The sequence below is a fragment of the Arachis ipaensis genome, chromosome B10 (assembly GCF_000816755.2).
Source record: "Arachis ipaensis cultivar K30076 chromosome B10, Araip1.1, whole genome shotgun sequence".
NCBI lineage: Eukaryota > Viridiplantae > Streptophyta > Magnoliopsida > Fabales > Fabaceae > Arachis > Arachis ipaensis.
In genome coordinates, this window is record NC_029794.2 from 90,900,855 (window position 1) to 90,928,825 (window position 27,971).

The 27,971-nt window shown below is 37.2% G+C and overlaps 1 protein-coding gene, 3 long non-coding RNA genes and 1 pseudogene across 10 annotated transcripts in view; 4 read left to right on the forward strand and 1 right to left on the reverse strand.

Moving 5' to 3' along the window:
- Positions 1–1,333, forward strand: part of LOC107621815 — a 14,177-nt gene extending 12,844 nt beyond the window's left edge. Inside the window, exons 1-4 of one of the 4 annotated variants that reach the window (XR_001615951.2) lie at positions 7–271; positions 753–920; positions 1,102–1,170; positions 1,256–1,333. This is a non-coding gene — a long non-coding RNA (uncharacterized LOC107621815). Of the gene's footprint in view, positions 1–6; positions 272–368; positions 929–1,101; positions 1,171–1,255 lie in introns of those variants that run through there. The other 3 variants (XR_002355982.1, XR_002355981.1, XR_001615952.2) reach the window with 3 other exon arrangements.
- On the forward strand, positions 18,345–19,366 carry LOC107622060. 4 transcript variants are annotated; one of them, XR_002355646.1, is made up of 4 exons: positions 18,345–18,452; positions 18,696–18,798; positions 19,007–19,075; positions 19,288–19,318. It is a non-coding gene; the product is annotated as an uncharacterized LOC107622060 (long non-coding RNA). The 4 variants fall into 4 exon arrangements; XR_001616051.2 differs by lacking the exon at positions 19,007–19,075 and having other exon boundaries at positions 19,288–19,366; XR_002355644.1 differs by lacking the exon at positions 19,288–19,318 and having other exon boundaries at positions 19,007–19,257.
- Positions 20,397–22,115, forward strand: LOC107620773. The gene has a single exon (XM_021114590.1). The coding sequence runs from the start codon at positions 20,397–20,399 to the stop codon at positions 22,113–22,115; it is 1,719 nt and encodes a 572-aa protein (XP_020970249.1).
- On the forward strand, positions 22,261–22,657 carry LOC110268033. Its single transcript, XR_002356049.1, has 2 exons — positions 22,261–22,505; positions 22,590–22,657. It is a non-coding gene; the product is annotated as an uncharacterized LOC110268033 (long non-coding RNA).
- On the reverse strand, positions 25,736–27,827 carry LOC107620775 (annotated as a pseudogene).

Genomic DNA, 27,971 nt, shown 5'->3' on the forward strand with positions numbered 1-27,971 from the left:
CCAACGCCTCACAACCTCTTCCAGTCCAGCCGAACCAGCCCCTCCCAGTCCCGCCGAACCAGCGCCTCGCAGCCCCTCCCAGCAGCGCCTCCTAACCCCTCCCAGCAGCGCGAACCGGCGAACCCATCAGCGACGTTCAGCCCCTCCCAACAGTGCGACCCGTCGAACGCAGCCCCTTCCAGCAGTGCCGGACCAGCCACCCAGCAGTGCCGGACCAGCCCCTTCCATTCCCTCCCAACGCCGAACACCAGATATAGAGCCTCCAAGTTAGGTATTAATTTGAATAATTTTTATTCTATGTATTATGTATTTGTTGCTGATTGTTGTTGATTGTTCATTTATTTGTTGCTGATTGTTGTTGATTGTTGTATTTGTTTATGCTGTTTGTTGTATTTGGGGATTTTAGCTTTTGAATGTGTATTATTCCTGATTGTTCAGGTTCTAGGTTCTGATTGTGGTGTTTTTAGGAGACGTTCTTGCTGTTTATTGATTTGCTGACTTTGTATTGTTGAATTATTTTACTGCTTCTGTTTGAATAATTTTTGTTCTATGTTGAGTGTATTTTTGAAATTATTGATTATTGAATTTGTTTATGCAGTTTGTTGTATGTGGGGGTTTTAGCTTCTGAATGTGTATTATTTCTTATTGTTAGGGTTCTAGGTTCTGATTGTTAGAGAAGTTATGTTTTTGATTGTTAAGGTTCTGAATGTGTATTATTAAATGCTGTATTTGAGATTTGTGTGCTGATGTAGTTGCTATATGGAATTGATGCTCCTGAAAGTGTAATGCCATATAGAAAGGAAGCTAAAAATGAACCAACAAAGATTGTTCAAGGAAAGTCTTTGAGGGTCCTTGTATATGGAGAAGATCGCTATGGTCGTTGTGTCGGTGATCTCTACTATAATGGCATTTTTGCATAGGTAATTTGGTTTGTACTTTCTCTCGATTTTTCATTCATTTGTCAAGGTCGCCTTTGGAACATTCTTGAATTAATTTAGCTAGATACAATTAAATAACAACGAAATACATGTTAGTTCAATTAGCTCTATATAACATAGAATTGCTTTTGAGTTTCTCATTTTGCTTTTCTTTTATGATAAGGAAATGATGCTGAAGAAGGGTTTAGAATGGCACTACTAAGCCTATGACAAAAGTCCAAAACTAGAAACAGTAAGTGATATACTACTTTTTCTTGTTTCCTTCTTTTCTTTGTGCCAAAGCTATGTATCTAAACTTTATATTGTTGTTATTCTAGTGGGAAAACAAGCAAGAGCAGAGCGAGTTGGATTATGGGCTTCAAAGAATCCAGAGAACCCTGTGCCTGGATATATATATATATATATGGTCTTTTAATAAATAAGGAATTCGTTTTCTTATGTGTTTGTATTTTGCTGAATTGTTAACACATTAGTCACTTTAAACAGTAGAATATGTAGCTTTTTTTATCTATAACTGTGAAAGATTGAATCAAGACCTTTGTTAGTTATTGCGTATTTGTGTTCTATGATTGTGAAATGGTATGATAGGTTTTTCTTTGAGTTGATTGAAAAAACCGAACAAACTGAACAAAGCCAAACCGATTTCAATTGGTTTGGTTTGGTTCGGATGATTTTAATTAAAAACCGAACCAAACCGAACCGCAGCTTAATTAAATGATTGGATCGGATGACTTTTTTTTGAAAAACCGAACCAAACCGCACCACGAACACCCCTAGGCGGAGGTGATAACTCTTCTCAATATTCCAATCCAAAAAGGAATACAGCAAAATTCTAAGAACTATGAATGTGTAGAGAGAAAACCTAGAGGAGGGATAAAATTAGATTTAAAAAATTGAAAACTATCCTAATGCGTTCTCCCCTTGAGTTTCTGCATGTTCCCTGGCTCTAGTCTGTGTTTCTCGGCCAAAAACTGGGTCAAAACACGGCCCAAAATCACCCACAGCGAATTCTGTTAACTCTGCAGATCGCGCATGTCACGCGTACGCGTCGACCACGCGTGTGCGTCGTTCAACGTTTTTCCTTGCCACGCGTGCGCATCGTCCACGCGTTCGCGTCACTCGTGTAGCTTCCAATCCACGCGTTCGCATCAGGCACGTGAGCACATCACTTCGATTTCTCCATTTCGCGCGGTCACATGAGCCATGCGTCCGCGTCGCTTCTCGCTGGTCATCTCCTTAATTTCTTGTGTTCCTTCCATTTTTGCATGCTTCCTCTCCATTCTTTAAGCCATTTCTGCCCTATGAAACCTGAGACACTTAACACATGGATTACAGCATCGAATGGTATAGAGGAGAATTAAAATACATAATTAAAAGATCTCTAAGGCTGCGTTTATTTACAGAGACAGGACACTGAGACATGGACACAGAGACACAAAATCATGTTTGGCAGAGGAGACATGGACAGAGACAGTGTGTCCAGAGGCACTGAATTAGTGTATTTTGTGTCCATCCTGACAGGAAGGACACGAGGACACTAACAAGGGACACAACTTATTTTTCATTTTTTTTCATTATTTTTGTTAGTTTTTCATAATTATATTTTTTTATTATTATATTTTTCATCTTAAATTTTTTGAATGAAAAAAAATGAGAATAAATTAGATTTTCATAATTTGTTCTAGTTTATCACCAAACAGAATACAAGAACACAAAATTTTGTGTCTCTGTCCATCAATGTCTTGTCCTGTCCTGATCTTAGTGTCTTGTCCTGTCCCGTTCTCAGAAACAAACGCAGCCTAAGAAACGAGTTTTCAACCATAGAACAAATTTCGGAAGGAATTGTAAATACATGCAAATCATATGAATAAGTGGTTGAAGACTTGATAAAACCACACAATTAAACACAATATAAATCATAAAATAACGGTTTATCACCTCCCTTGAAGGAGAAGCTTATGACCCTAAGAATCCTACAATGGAAGAGGTGAATTACATGGGAGAATCCTATGGAAATACCTATAATCCTTCATGGATGAATCATCCTAATTTCTCATGGAGGGATCAGCAGAAGCCTAATCAGAGCTTCAATAATAATGGTGGAAGAAATAGGTTTGGCAATAGCAAGCCTTTTCCATAATCTTCTGAGCAACAGACAGAGAATTCTAAGCAGAGCCTCTCTAACTTAGCAACCATAATCTCTGATCTAAGTAAGACCACTCATAGTTTCATGACTGAAACAAGGTCCCCCATTAGAAATTTGGAGGCACAAGTGGGTCAACTAAGTAAAAGAGTTACTGAAATCCCTCCTAGTACTCTCCCAAGCAATACAGAAGAGAATTCAAAAAGAGAGTGCAAGGCCATAAATATACCCAACATGGCCGAATGCACAGAGGAGGGAAAGGCAGTGATTTCCAGTAAGGAAGACCTCAATGGACGTCCACTGGCCACTAAGGAGTTCCCTATTGTGGAACCAAAGGAATCTGAAGCTCATACAGAGACCATAGAGATTCCACTGAACTTACTGTTGCCTTTCATGAGCTCTGATGAGTATTCTTCCTCTGAAGAGGATGAAGATATTGTTGAAGAGCAAGTTGCTCAGTATCTAGGAGCAATCTTGAAGCTGAATGCCAAGTTATTTGGTAATGAGACATGGGAGGATGAACCTCCATTGCTCATCAATGAACTGAATACCTTGGTTCAATAGAAATTACCTCAGAAGAAACCGAATCCCGAAAAGTTCTTAATACCCTGCATAATAGGCACCATGACCTTTAAGAAGGCTCTGTGTTACCTTGGTTCAAGTATAAACCTCATGCCACTCTCTGTACTGGAGAAACTAGGGATCTTTGAGGTACAAGCTGCAAAAATCTCACTAGAGATGGCAGACAATTCAAGAAAACAGGCTTATGGACTTGTAGAGGATGTCTTAGTAAAGGTTGAAGGCTTTTACATCCCTGCTGATTTCATAATTCTAGACACTGGGAAGAATGAAGATGAATCCATCATCCTTGGAAGACCCTTCCTAGCCACAGCAAGAGCTGTGATTGATGTGGATAGAGGAGAGTTAGTCCTTCAATTGAATGAGGACTACCTTGTGTTTAAGGCTCAAGGATCTTCTTCTGTAACCATGGAGAGGAAGCATGAAAAACTTCTCTGAATACAGAGTCAAACAGAGCCCCCACACTCAACTTCTAAGTTTGGTGTTGGGAGGCCAACATCAAGCTTTGAGTCTCTGTGAAGCTCCCTAAGAGCTCACTGTCAAGCTATTGACATTAAAGAAGCGCTTGTTGGGAGGCAACCCAATGTTATTAAATTATATTTATTTATTTTCCATTGTTATTTTATGTTTTACTTAGGTTGATGATCACGTGAAGTCACAAAAACAAATGAAAAATCAAAAACAGAATGAAAAACAGCATCAAAAACAGCACACCCTGGAGGATAGGCTTACTGGCATTTAAACGCCAATAAGGATAGTAGAATGGGCGTTTAACGCCCAGCCTGGCAGCATTCTGGGCGTTAAACACCAGAATGGGCAACACTCTGGGCGTTTAACGCCAGAAAGGGCTGTCTGGCATCTGGCTGGCGTTAAACGCCAGAAATGGGCATCTGGCTGGCGTTTAATGCCAGAAATGGACAGCAGGCTGGCGTTTAATGCCAGGAAAGGTAGTAGAGCTGGCGTTAAACGCTAGGATTGTCACAGAATGGGCGTTTGAATGCCAGATTGGTGCAGGGAGCAGAATTTCTTGACACCTCAGGATCTATGGACCCCACAGGCTCCCCACCTACCCCACCTCTTCTTCTCTCTTCTTCACACCTTTCCATAACACTCTTCCCCAAATACCCTTCACCTATCAAATCCTACCCTTTTTCCCATATCCTCTTCACCACTCACATCCATCCATCATAGACCCCACCTACCTTACCATTCAAATTTAAACCATTTCCCTCCCAAACCCACCCATTGTCACACGGATTCCCTCTCCCTCCTACCCTATAACTACCCCTCCTCACTCCCTTCATTTTCACAGATCATAAACAATTCTTCCCCCCTTGGCCGAACCCACTCCTCAGCTCCATCTCCTTAATTTCTTCTTCTTCTACTCATTTCTTTCTTCTTTTGCTCGAGGACGAGCAACCATTCTAAGTTTAGTGTGGAAAAAGCTAAAGCTTTTTTGTTTTTTCATAACCATCAATGGAACCTAAGGCCAGAGAAACCTCTAGAAAGAGGAAAGGGAAGGCAATTGCTTCTACCTCTGAGTCATGGGATATGGAGAGATTCATCTCAAAGGTCCATCAAGACCACTTCTATGAAGTTGTGGCCAAGAAGAAGGTGATCCCCGAGGTCCCCTTCAAGCTCAAAAAGAGTGAATATCCGAAGATCTGACATGAGATTCAAGAAGAGGTTGAAAAACTCTCACCAACCCCATTCAACAAGTCAGAATCTTAATGGTTCAAGAGTTTTATGCTAATGCATGGATCACTAGGAACCATGACCAAAGTATGAACCCGAACCCAAAGAATTAGCTCACAATAGTTCGGGGGAATTACTTGGATTTCAGTTTGAAAAATGTGAGGTTAGCATTTAACTTGCCAATGATGCAAGGAGATCCTCACCCTTTCACTAGAAGGGTCAACTTTGATCAAAGGTTAGACCAAGTCCTAAGTGACATTTGTGTGGAAGGAGCTCAATGGAAGAGAGACTCAAGAGGCTAGCCGGTTCAACTAAGAAGGCTTGACCTCAAGCCCGTGGCTAGGGGATGGTTGGAGTTCATCCAACGCTCTATAATTCCTACTAACAATCGGTCTGAAGTTACAATAGACCGGGCCATCATGATCCATAGTATCATGATTGGAGAGGAAGTAGAAGTTCATGAGATCATATCCCTAGAACACTACAAGGTGACAGACAAGCCCTCTACTTTGGCAAGGTTAGCCTTCCCTCATCTCATCTATACCCTATGCAATTCAGCTGGAATTGCCATAGAGGGAGACATCCTCAATGAAGAGGACAAGCCCATCACTAAGAAAAGGATAGAGCAAACAAGAGAGCCCACTCATGGACCTCAACAAGAGCATGAGAAAATTCCTCATCAAGAAATCCCTGAGATGCCTCAAGGGATGCATTTTCCTCCACAAAACTATTGGGAGCAAATCAACACCTCCTTAGGAGAATTAAGTTCCAACATGGGACAACTAAGAATGGAGCACCAAGAGCATTCCATCCTCCTCCATGAAATTAGAGCGGACCAAAGAGCCATGAGGGAGGAGCAACAAAGGCAAGGAAGAGACATAGAGGAGCTCAAGCACTCCATAAGATCTTCAAGAGGAAAAACTAGCCGCCATCACTAAGGTGGACTCGTTCCATAATTTCCTTATCCTTATTTTTCTGTTTTTCGAAAATTATGCTTTATGTTTTGTCTATGTTTGTGTCTTTATTACATGATCATCAGTGTCTAGTGTCTATGTCTTAAAGTTATGAATGTCCTATGAATCCATCACCTTTCTTAAATGAAAAATGTTTTAAAATTGCAAAAGAACTAGAAATTCATGATTTTGAATTCTATCTTGAAATTAGTTTAATTATTTTGATGTGGTGGCAATACCTTTTATTTTTGAATGAATGCTTGAACAGTGCATATTTTTGAATTTGTTGTTTATGAATGTTAAAATTTTTGGCTCTTGAAAGAATAAAGAAAAAAGAGAAATATTATTTGATAATCTGAAAAATCATAAAATTGATTCTTGAAGCAAGAAAAAGCAGTGAACACAAAGCTTGCAGAAAAAAAAAGAAAAAAATGGCAAAAAAGCAAAAAAAAAAAGAAAGAAAAAAGAAAAAGCAAGTAGAAAAAGCCAATAGCCCTTTAAACCAAAAGGCAAGGGTAAAAAGGATCCAAGGCTTTGAGCATTAATGGATAGGAGGGCCCAAAGGAATAAAATTCTGGCCTAAGCGGCTAAACCAAGCTGTCCCTAACCATGTGCTTGTGGCGTGAAGGTGTCAAGTGAAAGCCTGAGACTGAGCAGTTAAAGTCGTGGTCCAAAGCAAAAAAAAGAGTGTGCTTAAGAGCTCTGGACACCTCTAACTGGGGACTTTAGCAAAGCTGAGTCACAATCTGAAAAGGTTCACCCAATTATGTGTCTGTGGCATTTATGTATCCGGTGGTAATACTGAAAAACAAAATGCTTAGGGTCACGGCCAAGACTCATAATAGTCCATACTTTGCCCGAGATTTGATGGCCCAAACTGGCGTTCAAAGTCAGCCTAAAATATCTTGGCGTAAAACACCCAAACTGGCACCAGAATTGGAGTTAAACACCCAAACTGGCACCAAAGCTGGTGTTTAACTCCATGAACAGCCTATGCACGTGTAAAGCTTAATGCTCAGCCCAAGAACACACCAAGTGGGCTCCGGAAGTGGATTTCTGCACTATCTGCACTTCTAGTTACTAGTTTAGTATAAAAACTACTTTTAGAGATTTATTTAGGAGTTTTAATCTTTTGATCATTTGGGAACTTGTATGTTCATGTTTGGAGGCTGGCATCACGGCCATGCCTAGACCTTTTTCACTTATGTCTTTTTTACGGTGGAGTTTATACACACCATAGATTAAGGTGTGGAGCTCTGCTGTTCTTTATGAATTAATGCAATTACTACTGTTTTTTATTCAATTCACGCCTACTTCTTCTCCAAGATATACTCTCGTACTTAATTCAGTTAAGTCAGAATGAAGGGGTGACCCGTGACAATCACCCAATCTTCGTTACTCACTTAGCCAAGATCCGTGTGCCTGACAACCCCAAAGCGGTCTACATGATGTTCAACGTAGTCATTGGACGACAGCTGGAGTATATTCTCTTGGATATCTAATACACGGACCAAGTTCGTGAGATTAGTATCTTCGTGGTATAGGCTAGAATTATTGGCAGTCATTCTTGGGATCCGGAAAGTCTAAACCTTGTCTGTGGTATTCCGAGTAGGATCCGGGAAGGAATTAGTGTAAAGAGCTTCAAACCTGCGAATGTTGGGCGCAAGTGACAGTGTGCAAAGGGATCAATGGATTCTATTCCAACGCTAGCGGGAACCGATAGATGATTAGCCATGCGGTAGCTGTACCTGGTATTTTTCATCCGAGACGAGCAATCCAACAGTCAATTAGCCGTGCAGAAATCGTAGAGGACCATTTTCACTGAGAGGATCTTATAGCTTGCCATGGAAGGAAGTAATGCATGGTTGGAAGAAGGCAATAGGAAAGCAGAGGTTCAGAAGCAACAAAGCATCTCCAGACGCTTATCTGAAATTCCCACCAATGAATTACATAAGTAACTCTATCTTATTTTATGTTTTATTTATATTTTAATTATCAAAACCTCATAACCATTTGAATCCGCCTGACTGAGATTTACAAGGATGACCATAGCTTGCTTCAAGCCGACAATCTCCGTGGGATCGACCCTTACTCACGTAAAGTATTACTTGGACGACCCAGTGCACTTGCTGGTTAGTTACGCGATGTTGTGAAGAAGTGTTGAGATCACGATTTCGTGTCCCATTCCTCCATGAAGGATTATAGGTGTTTCCATAGGATTCTCCCATATAATTCACCTCTTCCATTGCAGGATTCTCAGGGTCATAAGCTTCTTCTTCAGAGGAAGCTTCTTTAGTACTGCCGGATGCAGCTTGCATTCCAGTCAGATTCTGAGAAATCATATTGACTTGCTAAGTCAATATTTTATTTTGAGCCAATATTACATTTAGAGTATCAATCTCAAGAACTCCTTTCTTCTGAGTCATCCCATTATTCACAGGATTTCTTTCAGAAGTATACATGAACTGGTTATTTGCAACCATTTTAATGAGTTCCTGGGCTTCTCCAGGTGTCTTCTTCAGGTGAAGAGATCCACCAGTAGAGTGATCCAATGACATCTTGGACAATTCAGACAGACCATCATAGAACATACATAAGATGCTCCATTCTGAAAGCATGTCAAAAGGACACCTTCTGATCAATTGCTTGTATCTTTCCCAAGCTCCATAGAGGGATTCACCTTCCTTCTGTCTGAAGGTTTAGTCTTCCACTCTAAGCTTGCTCAACTTTTGAGGTGGAAAGAATTTGGCCAAGAAAGCATTGACCAACTTTTTCCAAGAGTTCAGGCTTTCTTTAGGTTGTGAGTCCAACCATGTCCTAGCTCTGTCTCTTACAGCAAAGGGGAAAAGCATAAGTCTGTAGACCTCAGGATTAACCCCATTGGTATTGACAGTGTCACAGATTTTCAAGAATTCAGCTAAGAACTGATGAGGATCTTCCAATGGAAGTCCATGAAACTTGCAATTCTGCTGCATTAGAGAAACTAATTGAGGCTTAAGCTCAAAGTTGTTTGCTCTAATTGCAGGAATTGAGATGCTTCTTCCATAGAAGTCAGAAGTGGGTGTAGTAAATTCACCAAGCATCTTCCTTGCATCTCCACCGTTATTGTTATTTTTGGCTGCCATGTCTTCTTCTTTTTCAAAAATTTCTGTTAGGTCCTCTCCAGAGTTTTGTGCTTTAGCTTCTCTTAGTTTCCTCTTCAGAGTCCTTTCAGGTTCAGGATCAGTTTCAACAAGAATGTTCTTATCCTTGTTCCTGCTCATATGAAAAAGAAGAGAATAGAAAAGAAGAGGAATCCTCTATGTCACAGTATAGATATTCCTTTATATGAGTAGAAGAAAAGAAGAATAGAATGAAGAAGGGAGAAGAAGAAGAATTCGAACATAGAGAGAGGGAGAGGGTTCGAATTATAAGTAGAAGAGAAGTGTTAGTTAATAATTAAATAAATAGAAAGAGATGAGAGAGAGAGTATTCGAATTTTAATTTAAAAGAGAAGAAAAATATTTTTGTTTTTATTTTAATTATTAGTTAGCATTCAAATTTAAGAAGGAAAATAAAATAAAATTAGAATTTAAAATAATTAGTTAAAAAAGAATTTTGAAAAAGTGGTTAGTGATTTTCAAAAATTAGAGAGAGAAAAGAACTTTAGCCCAAATGTTGGTAGCAGCAAGTGAAGCCATCTGGTATAAAAAGTTTGAGTAAAAGTTTGCCTCAAACTTTTACTCAAACCTTTTATGATTCTTGACCCGGTTCACAATGGGTTTCTCTCCAACTCCATGAGCAATCAACAGAGACTCTTATCAACCCAATTCCATCAAGAGCAAAGGCCCAATTCAAGGCTTGAAGACCATTTGAAGAAAGTGTATAAATAGCTTAGGATTTAAGTTTTAAAGGGAGCTTTTCCTGAGAGAATTTTCAGAACACTTACAGTGGAGAGCACCTTGACATTTTGGCATTGTTGTTTTTAAAATTCAAGAGAATTAGAGAGGAGAATTGATCTCTCTTCTTCCTTGTTCTTGTTTGAGCACTTTTTACTTTTCTTGTTTCGGATCTTGGGTGGAGAATTGAAGAACTTCTGTTTCAATCTCTCCTTGAGATCTCGTTTAATTTTCTGCATAATTGAATTTCCATTTCTGTTAACTGCTTCGGGTTCTACTCTTCTGCAATTTACATTTCTTTATTTCCTTTGCAATTGTTCTTGTTGGATCTAGAAAGGCAGTGAGATCTAGACTTGGCTATCTAGTCTCTTGAGTCCTGAGATCTATAGCTTTCAATTTCAATTTCCTTGTTTCGTTGTCACACCAAGCTTATTCTCATTTTCATTTAAGATCCGATTTAATTGAATCCATCTTTTACATTCCTGTTTGTTGAATTTTTCTTTTCTTTGTTTAATTTCTGCAAATCCAATTCCCAATTCCCTTTACAATTCAAGCCATTTACATTTCTTGCACTTTAAGATTCTGCAATTTACATTTCTTGCGTTCTAAGTTTCTGCCATTTAATTTCTTGTTCTTTAAGATTCAGCACTTTATTTTCTGTTTCTTTAATTTCATGCAATTTACCCATTCCCTTTACTTTCCATGCAATTTAAATTCTGTTGATCACAAATCACTCAACCAAATCTTGATTCGCTTGACTAAATCAACCACTTAATTGAAATTGCTCAATCCTTCAATCCCTGTGGGATCGACCTCACTCCCGTGAGTTTTATTACTTGATGCGACCCGGTGCACTTGCCAGTGAGTTTTGTGTGTTTGGAATTCATTTTCCAAAAATACACATCAAGTTTTTGGCGCTGTTGCCGGGGATTGAAATAGATTGACAATGATTAAGTGAAGTGAAGATCTAGATCAAGCACTTTTTATTTTATGTTTCTTTAATTTTTGACTGACACACTAACTGTTTGAATTTTTGCTTAAACTAACTAAAACATCACTTTAGCAATAGAGTGAAGTTTTTCTTAGTTCCCCTGGCTTATGTGATCCTTGTGCTTTTGCTTGTTGATTATACGAGAGAAGCAATTTTCTTCTACTAATCTTTCAAGTCCATCAACTGTTTGACACATTGTGTCAACCAATCTTTTAACCATATTTTGGGCATGAATGTATTCAATCTTCATTTGGATTGTCTCTGACTGTGCAGATCATGGAGAAAAACCCAACGAATCCCAGTCAGTATGGGAGCAGTGTCCCAACCTTAGATGATACTGCAACCCACAATTTGGAGCAACCACTCATCACCATGAACGATGTTGCTCAATGGTTTGAAGCTTTCCCACAAGGGAGCATCATCGGATGGGAAGAACTAATGAGTGAACTCCTAGTCAAGATGAAGCCACCTCAGAGAACTGTTAAACCAGAGGCAGGAGTGCAACCATTCGCACAAGAAAAGGAAATTGAAGGTATTCGTGCAATCATGGCCCAAAGCGAGCAGATACATCAACAGCTTAAGCAACAATTGGAGCTGATTAACAGAAAAATAGATGAACTGCAACATGCTGTGGCAAATGGATAGAACTCACCTCAAAATCCCCATTGTTGGAATCAACCTGAAAAAGGTTCTGGAGTAATTAACTATGAGCAACCAAGTCATGAGCGATCACACTCTCCAGATAGCTCCTCAAGCATGTTCCCACGTAGGACTCAGAATGATGTGTACAACCCACCCTGGAGAACTCAATCCAACTGGAGGGGGTTGAAAACCAAAATCAAAAACCAAGGAACTTCAACTGTAACAACCCCAAGTTCAAAAATCAACATAAAAGCCACCCCCACAACAACAATCATCACACACCATCCCAATACACATACTTCCAACCCCGTCCTACCTCACCACTCACCCAAAACGACTTTCATCAACCACCACAGTTGACACAGCCACAACCAATTCTAAACTTCCAAAGAATCTATGTTCTAGAAATGATGATGGAAATGTTCATGAAAGTTCAAGAAATGATAACAATAGAGCAGAAAGAAATAAAAAAAATCAAGAGATGATAAGCAGGAACCAAGAGGTCTCACTCAGAAGACTTGAAAGGCAAATGGAACAACTGGTTCAAAACATTGCTGAAATGGGCGAGAGAAAGGTAAATATATCCCTAAGGGCAACTGAAGATGACCCAAAGAACAGTGAAAAAGCTGCTGGGTTGAAAGAGAAAGCAGTTATGGAAGAAAGTGAGAAGGCTATGAAAAAGGAAATAATCAGCAAAGAAAGACATCACAGAGGAATTCCACAAAAAGAAATAGAGGAAAGGAAGCCCATAGTGAGAGGAGGAAACCAAAGGCAACAGAAGCCTCAACTTCCATGATCCGAGGATGAAAGATGTCAAGCTAGTGACAATAAAAGAGCGCTTGTTGGGAGGCAACCCAACCTGAGGTAACTTTCTTTTCATAGCTATTTCAATAAAAAAGGTTGATTAGTTTTATCTATATTGCAAGAAGCTAAGTTTGGTGTTGCACACCAAAACAATCTAAGGGAGAATGAAGGATTCTAAGTTTGGTGTTACACCAAAATTTCATCATAAAACATATTCTCATCTTCTGCATCATGCTAGCTTCAAGCACTTAGATAAACTAGTTTTTTCTCAATTCAATAAGCAAGATTGCTTGATCATTTACAACACTATACTCCCCAAAACTTGTTTGCACTCAATTTTTCAAAAATGCCTCACATGAAAGTTCTTTGGAAAGAAGGATTGAGGAATTAAACAATTTTGAGGCAAGCAAAAGATTAGGAGAAGTGGTGGTTCTAGTTTTATGATTATGTATTGAGGTTTCATGCTTATGAAAACTTGCATGGGAGCTCATAGGCAGGACATGAAGTTCAAAGAAGTATTGTGGAGATTCTCAAAAATTTATTGATCCGAGAAGCAGCAAACAAAACAAAAGAAAATAAAGAAAATACAAAAACAAAAAGAACATGGCCCAAGGCTCTGAGCATCAATTACTAGGCAGAAAAGAAGAAAGAAACAAGAACTCAAAGAGTTATTATCCTAGTAAATGCTTGTGGTCGAAGTGTGTCAAAGAGAGAGGCTTGAGCAAGTAAATCCTAAGGGGTGCTTTAACACCTAATACCTTAAAACCAACTGGTTTAGGAGTATTGATTGAAAGCTTATCTAAAGAGCCGCTTTGAGACATGACACTTAGAGTCAAGGCCAAAACACAGAAATCATAAGCTGCTTCAAGGTGATTACCTATAAAGAGATCTCCATGATATCATTTGGATGAAAGTCCTAGGACCTAAGACCCCCAATATGTAAGGACTAGTAAGCACTGAGGCCCTTGCATGAGCATATGATTTAGAGTTCACCCCACTGTCACTTATTCACTTCACTCACAGGACCTTACAAGTTATTCTTCAATCCGTCTTAATTGAAAGAACCTTTGAGCATAATTCTTTTCTTGCTTGGGGACAAGCAAGCTTTAAGTTTGGTGTTGTGATGACAAGTCATCTTAGCCTAGTTTCACTAGCCTTTTTCTTTTGTTTTCAATTGATTTTATGCACTTTCTTAAGCCATAAGCAAGCCAATTGGGTAGATTTACATGTTTCCTTTGATTCAATCAACCATGGATGAATTCATGCACTTTCATGAGATTTTATGCTATAATTGTCATATATTATGAAAGAAACACAATCTCATGATTTGGGGCATAGCTTTGATTGTTTTGATTGATTGATGATAGGTGAAAAGAGTTTTGAAGAAGGTTGAAGAAAGAAGGAATGGCTAGGAGCAAGAGAGAACAAAAAGCTTGATCCAAAGTTTGCCTCAAACTTTAGCTCAAACTTTTGGAAGAATTGAAAACACCCCAGAGGAAAAAAGCTTCAGCCAAAGTTTGCCTCAAACTTTAGCTCAAACTTTTGGGAAAAAAGCTTGAGCCAACGTTTGCCTCAAACTTTTTGGCAAACGTTGGCATCACAAAACCTACACCCTGGAAGAGAAAAGCTTGCGCCAACGTTTGCCTCAAACTTTTTGGCAAACGTTGGCGCCACACTTGCACACCCTGGAGGAGAAAAGCTTGCGCCAACATTTGCCTCAAGCTTTTTGGCAAAGGTTGGCGCCACACATTTGAGAAAAAGTTTGACCTCAAACTTTAGCCCAAACGTTGGTAGCAGCAAGTGAAGCCATCTGGTATAAAAAGTTTGAGTAAAAGTTTGCCTCAAACTTTTACTCAAACCTTTTATGATTCTTGACCCGGTTCACAATGGGTTTCTCTCCAACTCCAAGAGCAATCAACATAGACTCTTATCAATCCAATTCCATCAAGAGCAAAGGCCCAATTCAAGGCTTGAAGACTATTTGAAGAAAGTGTATAAATAGCTTAGGATTTAAGTTTTAAAGGGAGCTTTTCCTGAGAGAATTTTCAGAACACTTACAGTGGAGAGCACCTTGACATTTTGGCATTGTTGTTTTTAGAATTCAAGAGAATTAGGGAGGAGAATTGATCTCTCTTCTTCCTTGTTCTTGTTTGAGCACTTTTTACTTTTCTTGTTTCGGACCTTGGGTGGAGAATTGAAGAACTTCTGTTTCAATCTCTAAATCCAATTCCCAATTCCCTTTACAATTCAAGCCATTTACATTTCTTGCACTTTAAGATTCTGCAATTTATATTTCTTGCGTTCTAAGTTTCTGCCATTTAATTTCTTGTTCTTTAAGATTCAGCACTTTATTTTCTGTTCTCTTTAATTTCATGCAATTTACCCATTCCCTTTACTTTCCATGCAATTTAAATTCTATTGATCACAAATCACTCAACCAAATCTTGATTCGCTTGACTAAATCAACCACTAAACTGAAATTGCTCAATCCTTCAATCCCTATGGGATCGACCTCACTCCGTGAGTTTTATTACTTGATGCGACCCGGTGCACTTGCCGGTGAGTTTTGTGTGTTTGGAATTCGTTTTCCGAAAATACACATCAGTTGTTAGTGGTTTTCAAAAATTAGAGAGAGAAAAGTAGTTAGATGATTTTGAAAAAGATAAAAAATAGTACACTTTTAAGATTAAAACAAAAAGTCAAGTAGTTAATTGAAAAAGATTTGAAAATCAGTTTTGAAAAAGATTTGATTGAAATCTATTTTGAAAAAGATTTGAAAAGGAAATTAAAAAGATTTGATTTTTGAAATTAAAGTTGATTACTTGACTAACAAGAAACTAAAAGATATGATTCTAGAATTTAAAGATTGATCCTTTCTTAATAGGCAAGTAACAACTTAAAAATTTTTGAATCAAAATATTAAATGTTAGCATTAATTTCGAAAATTATGAAATAAAAATAAGAAAAAAATTTTAAAAATTAATTTTGAGATTTTCGAAAACATGAAAGAAAAATGAAAAAGATTTGATTTTTGAAGAAGATTTGAAAAGATAGGATTTTCAAATTGAAACTTTTGACTTGACTAACAAGAAAGAACCAAATTTTGAAAATTTTTGACTAAGTCAATCCCAAAATTTCGAAATTTATTAGAAGAATAAGGGAAAGATATTTTTTTTTATTTTTGAATTTTTAATGAAGAGAGAGAAAAACAACAAAATGTAACAAGACATAAGAAATTAAGATCAAAACAAATAAAGTATGCAAGAACACTTTGAATGTCAAGATGAACACCAAGAACATATTTTTGAAAATTTTTAAGAAAAGAAACACATGCAAGACCCCAAACTTACAAATTTTTAATGTTTAGACACTTTGAATTTGAAAATACATATGAAAAATAAGAAAAGACATAAAACAAGAAAATTCAAAGATCAAACAAGGAAAATCATCATGAACTACTTGAAGATCAATGAAGAACACAATGCATATATTTTCAAAAATTTAAAAGCATGCAATTGACACCAAACTTAAAATTTGACACTAAATTCAAACAAGAAACACAAAATATTTTTGGTTTCATGCATTGGCTTTTATTCCTCTTTTGCACATCTATTGCTTAAATTGCTTGCCTACTATTTGCCTTCCTATTTTTCTGTTTTTGTTTCATAAATCATATCCTGGGAACTCTATTTTTCAGGATGTCTGATCCAAAAGGGAAAGGCAAAGCTAAAGCTGGCACAGGGAAAAGGAAAAGAGGAGAATCATCTGCCACTATTTTAGATATACTACATGATGATTCCTGGCGTGAGAAAAACTTTACTCCACAGGAAAAAGCATATCAATTAATGCCTGCGACTGATCCAATAAAGTTTGCAAATCGCTACTATGAACTAAAATTTGAAGTCTTTGCGACTAAGAGGCACTTGTATTTGGAGAAAACCCTCAAAATTCCAGCTGAACTACAATAGTACCTACAGAGCAAATAAAGCAGAGAGGCTGGTTCTTTCTGGAAAGGAATCTGACTGAGGTTAATGCATCCTAGGTCAGGGAATTTTACTGCAACTATTATAAGATGACCCTGGATGCAGTATACCTCAGAGGAAAGCAGATTTTAGTTATTGAGGAAGCCATTGAAGATATCCTGCATTTCCAACCCAAGTTAGATGAACCAGATGGTTACTAAAAAGCTGAGGAAGCTATGTGATTTATGACTTTTGATTGGGAGGCAATGAAGCGAACCATATCCATTGATCCAGCTGTCCCATGGGTTATAGGTAAGTCGACAGTGAACCCAAAAGGCATAAAAATCATTTATCTAAACGAAGAGGCTCGGCTATGGCAACAAATTCTGAGCAACTATGTGATGCCGAGCACTTACGAGACTGAGGTGCCAGCTGCCATAATTACTCTTATCTGGTGCGTGATGGAAGGCAAGGACCTGTACCTTCCCCGATTTATACGGCAGTACATGTCCAGGGTGTATGTCCGAGGCACTCTGCCCTTTCCATATCTGATTATTTAGTTGGGTCGCCGAGCTGAGGTACCCTGGGAGCATGAGGATGAGAAGCCACCCGCCGCCGCCTGCAAGAAGATCATCCCAAATGGTAGGAAGTTCGAGGCTCTGGGCTACAAACCGCCCTCTCTTACTGCCTTCACTGATGCAGTCACATCTTCTGCTGCCCCTTTAGCACCTGCTGCACCACCCACACCCACAGCACCCTCACCCACTTCCCGACCCATCTACCTCCTTGTGCACCAACTATTCGAGCGCCTGGATCTGATGGAGCATTGCAAAAAGCGACGCTACGAGCATTTGAAGTTGATGATCCGGTCGGGACATACTAACATCCCCTCTGAGCCTGACATACCATCAAAGCCATCTAAGGAGGAGGCGGATGAGCATGAGGAGGATGCACGAGCAGAGGCTGAGCAGACAGGACCAGAGCAGGCTGCGCCCCAGCATGAGGAGCCCCAGCAGATACTTCCAGTAGATGCATAGGACCCTATACAGACAGAGCCTCTGCTTCAGCAGGCAGATCCCCAGGCACCCACACACCCTACAGAGCCAGCAGAGCACCTTTCCGAAGATGATGCTTCTTCACACCCAGCTTGATTGAGCATCGAGGACGATGCTATTATTTAAGTGTGGGGAGCTCGCCATCTCTGGTGAATCTTATTTTGGTGAACTACTTTCAGACTCTTTTTTCAGCCCATTTTATTTCTTTTTCTGCATTTTTATTTTATTTTATTTTATCTTATTTTCCTTTTAGTACTTGCACATTTTCTTTTTCTGTTTACTATATATCTCAGATATTTAGCTTGGTTTGCACTCTTAGTTATTAGTTGTGATATAGAAAAATTGATATTATTAAGTTTAGTTTACCCTTTTTAGCATATGATAATTTAGTTTAGTTGAAAAATAGAGTAAACTAAAAATGTTTTAGATTTTCATAATCACAACAGTCCACTTAGCATAGATATATAGTAACACTACAAAAAAAAGGGTTAAAATGGCATGGAGATTAAGGCGGTTTTAAAGAACCGCCATATTATCGAGTCATTATGGCAATTTTTTCTGCTGCCGTAATTGGCTTTATATATTTTGGCGGTTTTGGTGATTATGGCGGTTTTGAACCGCCGTTTTCACACGCATATAAAAAGAAAAAAATTACAATCTCTGGCTCATTCAACGCCGTTCTTCCTTCTAGCTAAGGCTTCTATCCTCTCTGAACATACAATACTCTCATTTCCTCAGTGTAAAGAAGCTCTCCGACAACGCCTTCTTCCTTCTAGGGCTTCTCCTCTCTCCGCCGGTTACGATCTCTCCAGGTACCTCTCCCTCTCAAGTTAAACTGAAACTGAAACCGAAATGCTGTTTTCGTACATAGAGAAGCCAAAATCGAAACTGATGCTGTTTTATTTTTGCACAAAATTCCGGCGAGAGGCGAGGCTCTGGTGGCTACTGACATCAGCATTTCGATTCCAGAAGGCACCGATTTCTTTGTTTTTGTTTGGGTTAGGATTTGAAAATTGCTTTTGGTGCTGATTTTTGGGGGTTTTATTTCTCTGCAGCTCTGTTAGGGATTTTTGGGTCTTCCGTTGAAGCATTGGATTGACGTTGGTGCGGGGGTGATTGACGACGATCTCAGGTCTTCTTTCGCTTACTTCTATTAACGTGTGTCTCTCTCTCTGAACTCAGATCTTCTATTGCTTACTTCTATTAGGGTGTTTCTCTGATCTCCGATCTCAGATCTCAGATCTCAGAAAAAACTTCTCCAATCTCAATTTCTCTATTTGCCTCTTTGGTTCTTTTTTGGTTCTTTTAAGCAAAGCTATAAATGAGTAATCTCTTTAGTTGTTTAGCTCTGTTGTTTCATTATTAGGTAACTTTCTTTTTCCTCTGCTGAATTATTTTGAGTATGCTTCTCTGTCTTGACTCTTGACCTTAAAGGGTAATCAAATATCTTTTCTTTTTGTGCTGTGTTTTACTTCCTGGTGTTGGTAATGGTGGAAATTTAATAAATTGAGCTCTGATATGAGTCTAGTAATGAAACTTGCAACTAGCTTCCAAACTTTGCTTATTCTATTTTGAGTGTAAACCTGGTATGATATTATTCTAAGACTATTTCTTATTCTGTTTGTTCTATTTTTCATTTTTCTGCAGGAGGACTTTGATGAATTCAGCGATGTTGATGAACTATACAGCTCATTGCCTTTAGATAAGATCTTGTTACAATCCCCCCTGGGCTATCTAAGGTATTTGTTTGCTCACGATTGTTTTGTTGCAAGTATACAAGGGATCATTCAGTAATACATATTGAAGCATATGTAGACTCAATTTACCACATTGGGTCATTGATTAATTTTTCACGTTGGCAAATTTTGCTGGATTCCTTGCTGGGCTATGCAGTTTATGATGGTAATGTATTATAGAAGTCTAACATTTAATTGATGGGTGATGCGGATTTTAATTTCGGAAATGGTTAACTCTTTACAAGATACCCTCTATGATCCTCTTAATTGTGGGTAGCAACTGTGGCTATCACATGTATGTAACACTCTTGTCTTCCTAAACTGCACACTTTTATTCAATCTAATGCGCTCTCAGCTGCAAATCATTCATCTTTGCCAACCAAGTGAGGATGACTCGGAGGCAGTTTTTAAATCCCTTCTTAAAATTGGCATTTTCCATTTGATAGCAATTGATCTAACTGAAAGATGCCTAGTAGATGTAATTTACTCCATATGACAATGTAATCATCATTAACTCCATATGATCATTAACCTCCGGCAATTTGAGATGCACAAAATTATAATTTGCAAAGAAACTTAGAAAACAACTATTGTTGCTTCAGAAGTTTTTAACTCCGTTAAGAAAGTGTTTTTCCCATGGCTGTACTAAGTATTTCCCTTTCTAGTGTTTACTCGGGCATTGTAGCAGGAGCTCGCGAGGCTTTTTTCAATGATATACCTGCTATCTCTGTTTCATATGACTGGTATGTACGCTTCTATGGCTAAATTACTTTATTTATCCTGGATATTTATTTCTGGGTGAAGTTTGCAACCATTTTTTTTGCTTATAATTGTAACGAGCTACAGAATCAATGTCTAAACGTAATATCATTAAGGGTCAAGCATATTATAATAGAATTTTACAAGTTGTTGGAAGATGGTAGTGACCAATTGTACGAAGGGTGCACAAAGTATTCAAAACTGTCTTTCTTGATTAGTCTGTATCACATAAAGTGCTTATACAGAATAAGTGACAAAGCCATGACCAAAATTCTCAAGTTAATAAAAGATGCTTTTGGAAATGCGAAGATTTCAAATACATTCTATGAGGCCAAGAAAACCATAAACAAACTAGGGCTTAATTATACCAAGATACCTGCTTGCCCTAATGATTGCATGTTATATTGGGGGGAGGATGAAGATTTGCAAGAATGCAAAAGATGCAAGACATCTAAATGGAGCGATGCTAAAAAGAAGAAACCGGCAAAGATCTTGCGATACTTTCCACTAAAACCGAGACTTCAACGATTATTCATGTGTTCTAAGACTGCTCAATCAATGCGATGGCATGCTTCGGCAGAAAAGAAAGATTCGAAGATGAGGCATCCGCGAGATTCTGAAGCTTGGAAGACATTTCATTTACTTCATGATAGGTTTGCTGAAGATCCTCGAAATGTACGTCTTGGTCTTGCAGCTGATGGATTCAACCCCTTTGGAGCTATGCGTACAAACTATAGCGTTTGGCCAGTGGTGCTTATTCCATACAATCGACCTCCATGGGAGTGCATGAAGCCAACATCACTAATCTTGTCAATGATTATTCCCGGAGAGAAAATGCCAGGAAACAACATAGACGTATACTTACAACCTCTTATCAAAGAGTTAAAAGAGTTGTGGCATGATGGTGTTCAAACATTAGATAGGTTCAAGAATGAAATGTTTACATTACGAGCAGCATTAATGTGGACAATTAGTGATTTTCCAGGCCTTGGTAACTTATATGGGTGGAACGTACACAGTAAATATGCTTGTCCCACATGTAACTTCAACACTGATTCATATAGATTAAAGCATGGTGGAAAATGGTATTTTTTGGGGCATCGCCGTTTCTTAGAAAGGGGTCATAAGTTTAGGCTAAGTCGTGTAAAATTTAACGGAAAAATTGAGTTGAGGGATCCCCCAGCAGTACTAACAGGGTCAAAAATATTGGAACAACTTGAAGGCATCAATGTTTCATTTGGGAAGGAACTACAGGCAAGTAAAGGTAAGAGGACTCGGCGAAAAGTTGTTGAAGAAGATGATGAATCGGGGATGTGGAGGAAGAAAAGCATATTTTTTGATCTTCCTTATCGGGAGTCTAACTTATTGCGCCACAATCTAGATGTCATGCATATTGAAAAGAATGTTTGCGACAATGTGTTATACACTTTGCTCAATGAGACTGGAAGGTCAAAGGATAATCTCAAAGCTCGTAAGGATCTCAAAGAAATGGGTATAAGGAAAGATTTATGGCCAGATGAAAATGGGAGATATCATCCATCTTTGTTCACAATGTCAAATTCCATGAAAGATGTATTCTTGCGTACTATAAAGAATATTAGAGTACCAGATGGTCTCTCGAGTAATATTTCACGGTGTATTGACCTGAGGCAAAGAAAGCTCTCTGGATTGAAGAGCTATGATTGCCACGTCCTTATGCAGCAACTATTACCCATTGCCATACGTAATGTGCTACCAGATAAAGTTACTGCAGTGCTAATAGAGTTGTCTTCATTCTTTCAACAGCTGTGCTCTAAAAGCTTCAGTCTTACAGAACTTGAGAAGCTCCAACCTCGAATAATCCTTACCCTTTGTCATTTAGAAATGTTGTTCCCTCCTTCTTTCTTTACAATCATGGTTCATTTAACCTGTCATCTAGTTGATGAAGCAAAACTTGGAGGACCAGTACACTATAGGTGGATGTATCCTATTGAGAGGTAAATATCTCTTTTCAGTCATTGTTCATTTAACCTGTCACTTAGTTATATCTTGCTTACTAAAGCCAATTATACAAACTAGGTATTTAGGACATTTGAAGTCCTATGTACGAAACAAAGCTAAATCAGAGGGTTCTATAGCTGAGGGATATGTGGCTAAAGAAGCTCTTACATTTTGCTCTCGATACTTAGAAGGGATTGAGACAAGATTTAATAGGCCACCACGTGTTGATGATCGTCCGGATGGTAATTACAATACACATGTTGATTCACTTTTTCCACAAATGGGTAACTCTAAGGGAGCTTTCACAGTATTTGAGTTGTCACCTATGGAAAAAAAACAAGCACATCGCTATGTGGTTCTAAATTGTCCATATGTCAAACCGTTCATTGAGTAAGTACTTAAGGATTTACGTACATGTTTTTTATTTACTTGAAAATAGTTGTTTAGTTAGAGTTAAACTTTCATATCTGACAGTGACTTCAAAGATTTTGTACGAAGACGATCTAAGGGTAGAAGGCCTTCAAATGTAAAGATAGAAAAAAGAGTTAACAAAGATTTTGTTACTTGGTTTCTTACGCAGGTAAATAGAAAAGTGATCTTTTTTGCTAATATTGAGCAATATTTGTGGATATAATAACTAATATGTTGTTCTATCATAATAGCTTATGAACCCAGACGTTATGAATACTGTGCATGAGGATTTGAGATACTTAGCAAGGGGTCCATCACGATATGCCAAAAGGTTTTCTACATTTAGTATCAATGGGTTCTCCTTTCGAACTACCAATCGAGACAATGGGTTAAAAACCCAGAATAGTGGAGTTTTCTTAATGTCTTCAACTCCTTGTGTTGCTAGCGCTAGTGATGCTAATGTTAGGAATGTTGATTTGTCATATTATGGCAAATTAGAAGATATTATAGAACTAAACTACAATGGCCGATTTCGGGTTACTTTATTCAAATGTAAATGGGCTGACACCACTAGAGAATGGGGCTGTAGAAAGGATAGTTGGGGTTTTACTTCTGTTAATTTTTCACGAGTAATACACAGTGGTGACCGAGAGGAGCATGATCCATATATTGAAGCCTCACAAGCTCGAATGGTGTATTTTGTCAATGATGAAGTGAATAAAGATTGGAGTGTTGTCGTGCATTTGAAGCCAAGAGACTCATATGATATGGGGGGAAATGAAGATGATGAAGCATGCGAGAATTTCTTGATCTATTATGCAGATATGCCAAAGCAAAAGAGGTACAAGAATCTACTTAAAGCAGCAGCAGCTGCAAATTCTTCACAAGACAAGTCAATTGCAGCTGCAAATTTCTCCCGAGACAAGTTGGCAGCTTCAAATGCATCACAAGTCAAGTCCGCAGCAGCTGCAAATTCCTCCCGAGAGACATCGGCAGCTACAAATTCCTCCCGAGACAAGTCGGCAGCAGCTGTAAATTCCTCCCGAGACAAGTCAGCAGCTTCAAGTTCCTCCCGGGACAAGTCGACAGCAGCTGCAAGTTCCTCACGAGACAAGTCGGCAGCACCTGCAAGTTCATCCCGAGACAAGTCGGCAGCTTCAAATTCTTCTGAGCATCCATCCGAACCTAAACATAAACGTGGACGTGAATCTAAACATTATTGGACTATTGATGCCATAGGTATGTATAGATTAACATTAACTAAACTGTATTTTAGGGCTTTATTAAATACTTATTAAATGAATTCATGGATTTTACTATTCATATATATGTGATTGATGATGAGATGTTATAGGCCATGACATAAAACACAATCAAGCTATCTATCTATCTATATATATTAATATATATAATATTATATATCTGTGTGTATTAATTCATGTACCTTATCTTTTGATTTACTTGCTGGAATTCAAAGTGTGTTTCATGGCTTCTCTGCTCCCTTCTGGTGTCTTAATTTGACTATGCTTTTTATATTTCGTAGAAAAGACAATTATAAATTTAATTATTAATTGGGTGGATCGTTCAGTTGACTCTTACTCCTTCAATGAACTTGCTAATTTAATTTGTAATTCTCATCCATTGGGAAATAAATCAAGTGTTGGATTGGATCTACCAAGTTTTCATCAGTAATAATTCTCACTATTATGGATTTACATCCTGCATACATTTCTTTAATTAAAGAAAAAATATATTTATCTTACATTTAATTGCGATAAAATTTGAACTAAAATCTTATACATATATTGTCCAAATTTCTTGTTGTTGATCACTCTTAGTGGCTTTCGTTTGTGTATATTAATTATAAAAAATACATTAAAAATTAACTACTAAATTAATCTCTAAAGTAACTATCATATATTTATAAATAAATATATATTATTTAATTTATTTTTAATATATATTTTAAATTTAAACAAATATTTTATATTGATAATATTATTTAGTATAATTATTATATGCTCTAGTCAAAGTAGTAAAAATAGCGTGGTGCTCAATAAAACGAAGGAAGTACGTAGTTATCATGGATCAAGAACTCAAACTTGGCATGGAGTTCGTTCATTGGCTGAATAAAGGGCCAAAAATAAGAAGCCAAATAAATCTTTGGAATTTGGGGGTGTGTGTGTTTGTGATAAGGGCGTCAACTTGCGCTGTGTTTTGTAGTAGTAGGAAAGTGTGCCGCAGTTTCTCCACTTTATTGTAGTTGTTTTTCCCATCAAGCTAGCACAAGTATATTTTCCTGTGGTATTTTACACTGTTAATAATGGATGGCGATGGAACAAGTATCAACAAGGCATTGTTTGTTACTTTAATTTGTTTTATGCCTTTATCCACCGTTTAGTTATTGAACGTGACGATGATATAAATAAATAGACACAAAATATTTGTATTTCATATTTTTTAAAAGGTATTAAAATATTAAGATATAATTTATTAGGCATAAATTTTTATACTTCAATCTTTAATTATTTTTAGGTTTAATTATTCTGCAGATCTTTATAGTTTCACCAAATTTTCAATTAGGTCTCTGTACTTTTTTTTTTAATTAGGTCTCTATACATTAATTTTTTTTCAATTAAATTCCTGTTAACATTAAACGTCAAAAAAATATTAGTGAATTGTGAAATTACTTGTATATTCTTAGGGACCCAATTGAAAAGAAAAAAAGTATAGGAACCTAATTGAAAATTCGATGAAACTATAAATATTTAATAAAAGATATTCCTATAATCCATATTCAATGATTCTACGACATAAAAAATATTCCTATAATCCCTTTTATTTTGTCACTATCATTCTTTTGCTTATTTAGTTATTTATATACAAATTGTACCAAAAATACCTTTTTTTTTCTTTCAAAATACTTTATCTTAAGAACATACATTAAAAAAAAAAAGAATGAATAAAATGAAACAGAAATAGTAGTAATAACTAATAAGTATATATCAAATTCAGTTCCATCATTTAAGTATTCATTATATGATCATGTAACATTTTACATTTATGTGGATTCATGGAATATAGTTTGTGTCTTTATCATATCATGGTACACCATAAAAAACCACAAGACTATGTAATTTGTGTTATTGAAATTTGAAATTTAAAAACGAAAACTATAGAAAACATAGTTTAAGTGTAATACAGATAATCTACAAATCAGTTCTTGTGTTGTAGCCTCCCACTCTCTGAACCAGCATAGGGATCAACAATAACATTGATAACGGCCGGTTTCCGAGCCGAGAAAAATTCTGAAAGAGTAGACATGAGTTAATTAGGTGTCCTAACAAGATAGTCCTTTCTACCAAAAGTTTTAATCAAAGCATGATAGCCTGCTTTCGAAACAAAGGAAGTCGAAGCCGGATCACCTTTGTGAGGTCCATTATTGTAACCATAATAATTAAAAAAAAAAGAAATGTATGCAAGAGCAATTTATTGCATATAAAAACAAATCTATGCAATCATCTATGATCATATCAACATAATTAAAGAACTTTCATATAGCATATGGCAACAAGAACCATTGATAGAGTAATAACTAAAATTATTTACAAAAATTGACAGTAAAAATTACACACATATATAATTTTGGCACAGCTACCTTTAGGCTGCAAGAGCATGGTGGCCTGCTGTGTACAATTTACTGCTAAACAGACTAAGCTTATTCTCACATGAACAGTGTTGAAGCATTATCCTTTTATTTTTTGCACCTTATATTCAATTAGGATTTACATCCAAATAAAATTGTAACTATACATATTTTACATGCAAATTCTCAAATTGTAGGAAATTCTAAAATCCAGTTACATCCAAATGGTTATTACTGCTACTACTACAACAACAAAAAAATCTTATCCCACTTAATAGAGTCAACTAAATAGACCAAACGATAATAGGGTGCCTTTCATAGATCATAACCATGTTAAACCCGTCTGTACTTAAATAGTTAAATCTCTTTAAATAAAACAACAATAATACATATTCTAAACAATCAACAACTTACTGAATGTTACATGCAATCACGGACATCCTAATAATTAGAATATTTACACTATTGTTCATCCATTCCTATCCTTATCAAAAAAAGTCATGATTAATTTGAAAATTAATAAATTGAAAGGGAAAAAATATCAAAGTACCTCAAAGAGTTGATTTGTGTTGTCTGCTATCTTTGCAGATGTCTCTATAAAGAACATTTTGTTCTTCTCTGCATAGTCAATGACATCCTTCACAGAAACAATGAAGTATACTCTATGAGAAAACAAGAGACTCGAGTCTTTAATGAAAAATAGAAATATATTGAAGAGTATTGCAATACCTGAACAGCCACCTCTCACTTCTCATGAAGGTCAGCTTTATTACCAACCAATGCCAGAATTATTTTAGGGCTTCTGTGCTTTTGTAGCTCCTACAAAATTAACAATACTTTAGATCCTGAAACAAATTGACAGAAAATGTAGAAACTCAAGCTATTCCAATCTAATCAATGTAACAGACAAAAAGATATTCTTAGAATTGTAAGCCTAACTCAAAGGGCTAGTTCAAAGGGGGAGGACTTCGCAGTGATTCCCACATCCTAATGACTAAACCCAAAAAGAAATCACAATATAGAACCATGTGATAACTACCAAACTACCTTAACCCAGTATTGTGCTTTGCTGAAAGATTCCGGGCTTGTAATATCATAGACAATAACTGCAACCGCTGCACCACGATAATATAGGGGTGCCAATGCAGCATACCTGAAATAGATTTCATTAGCAGTCAAATTTTATTTCCAGATGAGAAACATAACATTAGCTGAGTTCTCCAAATTGTCTGTATAATAATATACTGTGTAATCTGGAAAGAAAAAGGGATTTACCTCTCTTGACCAGCAGTATCCCATATTTCAAACTTAACTGTTGTAGAGTCTTGCAGTGCTATCGTTTGCGACAAAAAAGATGCTCCAACAGTTACCTTATATTACAAAGTCTAAAGGAGATAAGAATCCTATTATCAAGTAATTTTCATAACATATCTATCTGAAAGACAATGTGCATAGCTTAGCTGCATTTAGCATGACCAAACACCATATAAACACGTTTACCTCAGATTTATTAGGAAAATTTATGTAAGTGTTTTGGAGAGAAGTAACGGAAGCAATATTGGTACCTTGGATGTTGGATCGAATTGACCACGGACAAACCGTAGAACAATACAGCTTTTACCGACGCCAGAATCACCTAAGAGAACAAGCTGTGTTCAACAACATTTGAAGGTTAGTTATTGGGCCTTGTAAAATTGAACAACAAAATATCGGAGGTTTAACAATTAACGGCATCATTAAAATTAAGTTTAGCTAAATAATTGATCACAACGTAAACAAAATCCAGGAAATAAATAAGT

Excerpts from the sequence above, each read along its gene's own strand:
- LOC107620773 (XM_021114590.1), top strand. The coding sequence starts at position 20,397 with ATGACCAAAATTCTCAAGTTAATAAAAGATGCTTTTGGAAATGCGAAG.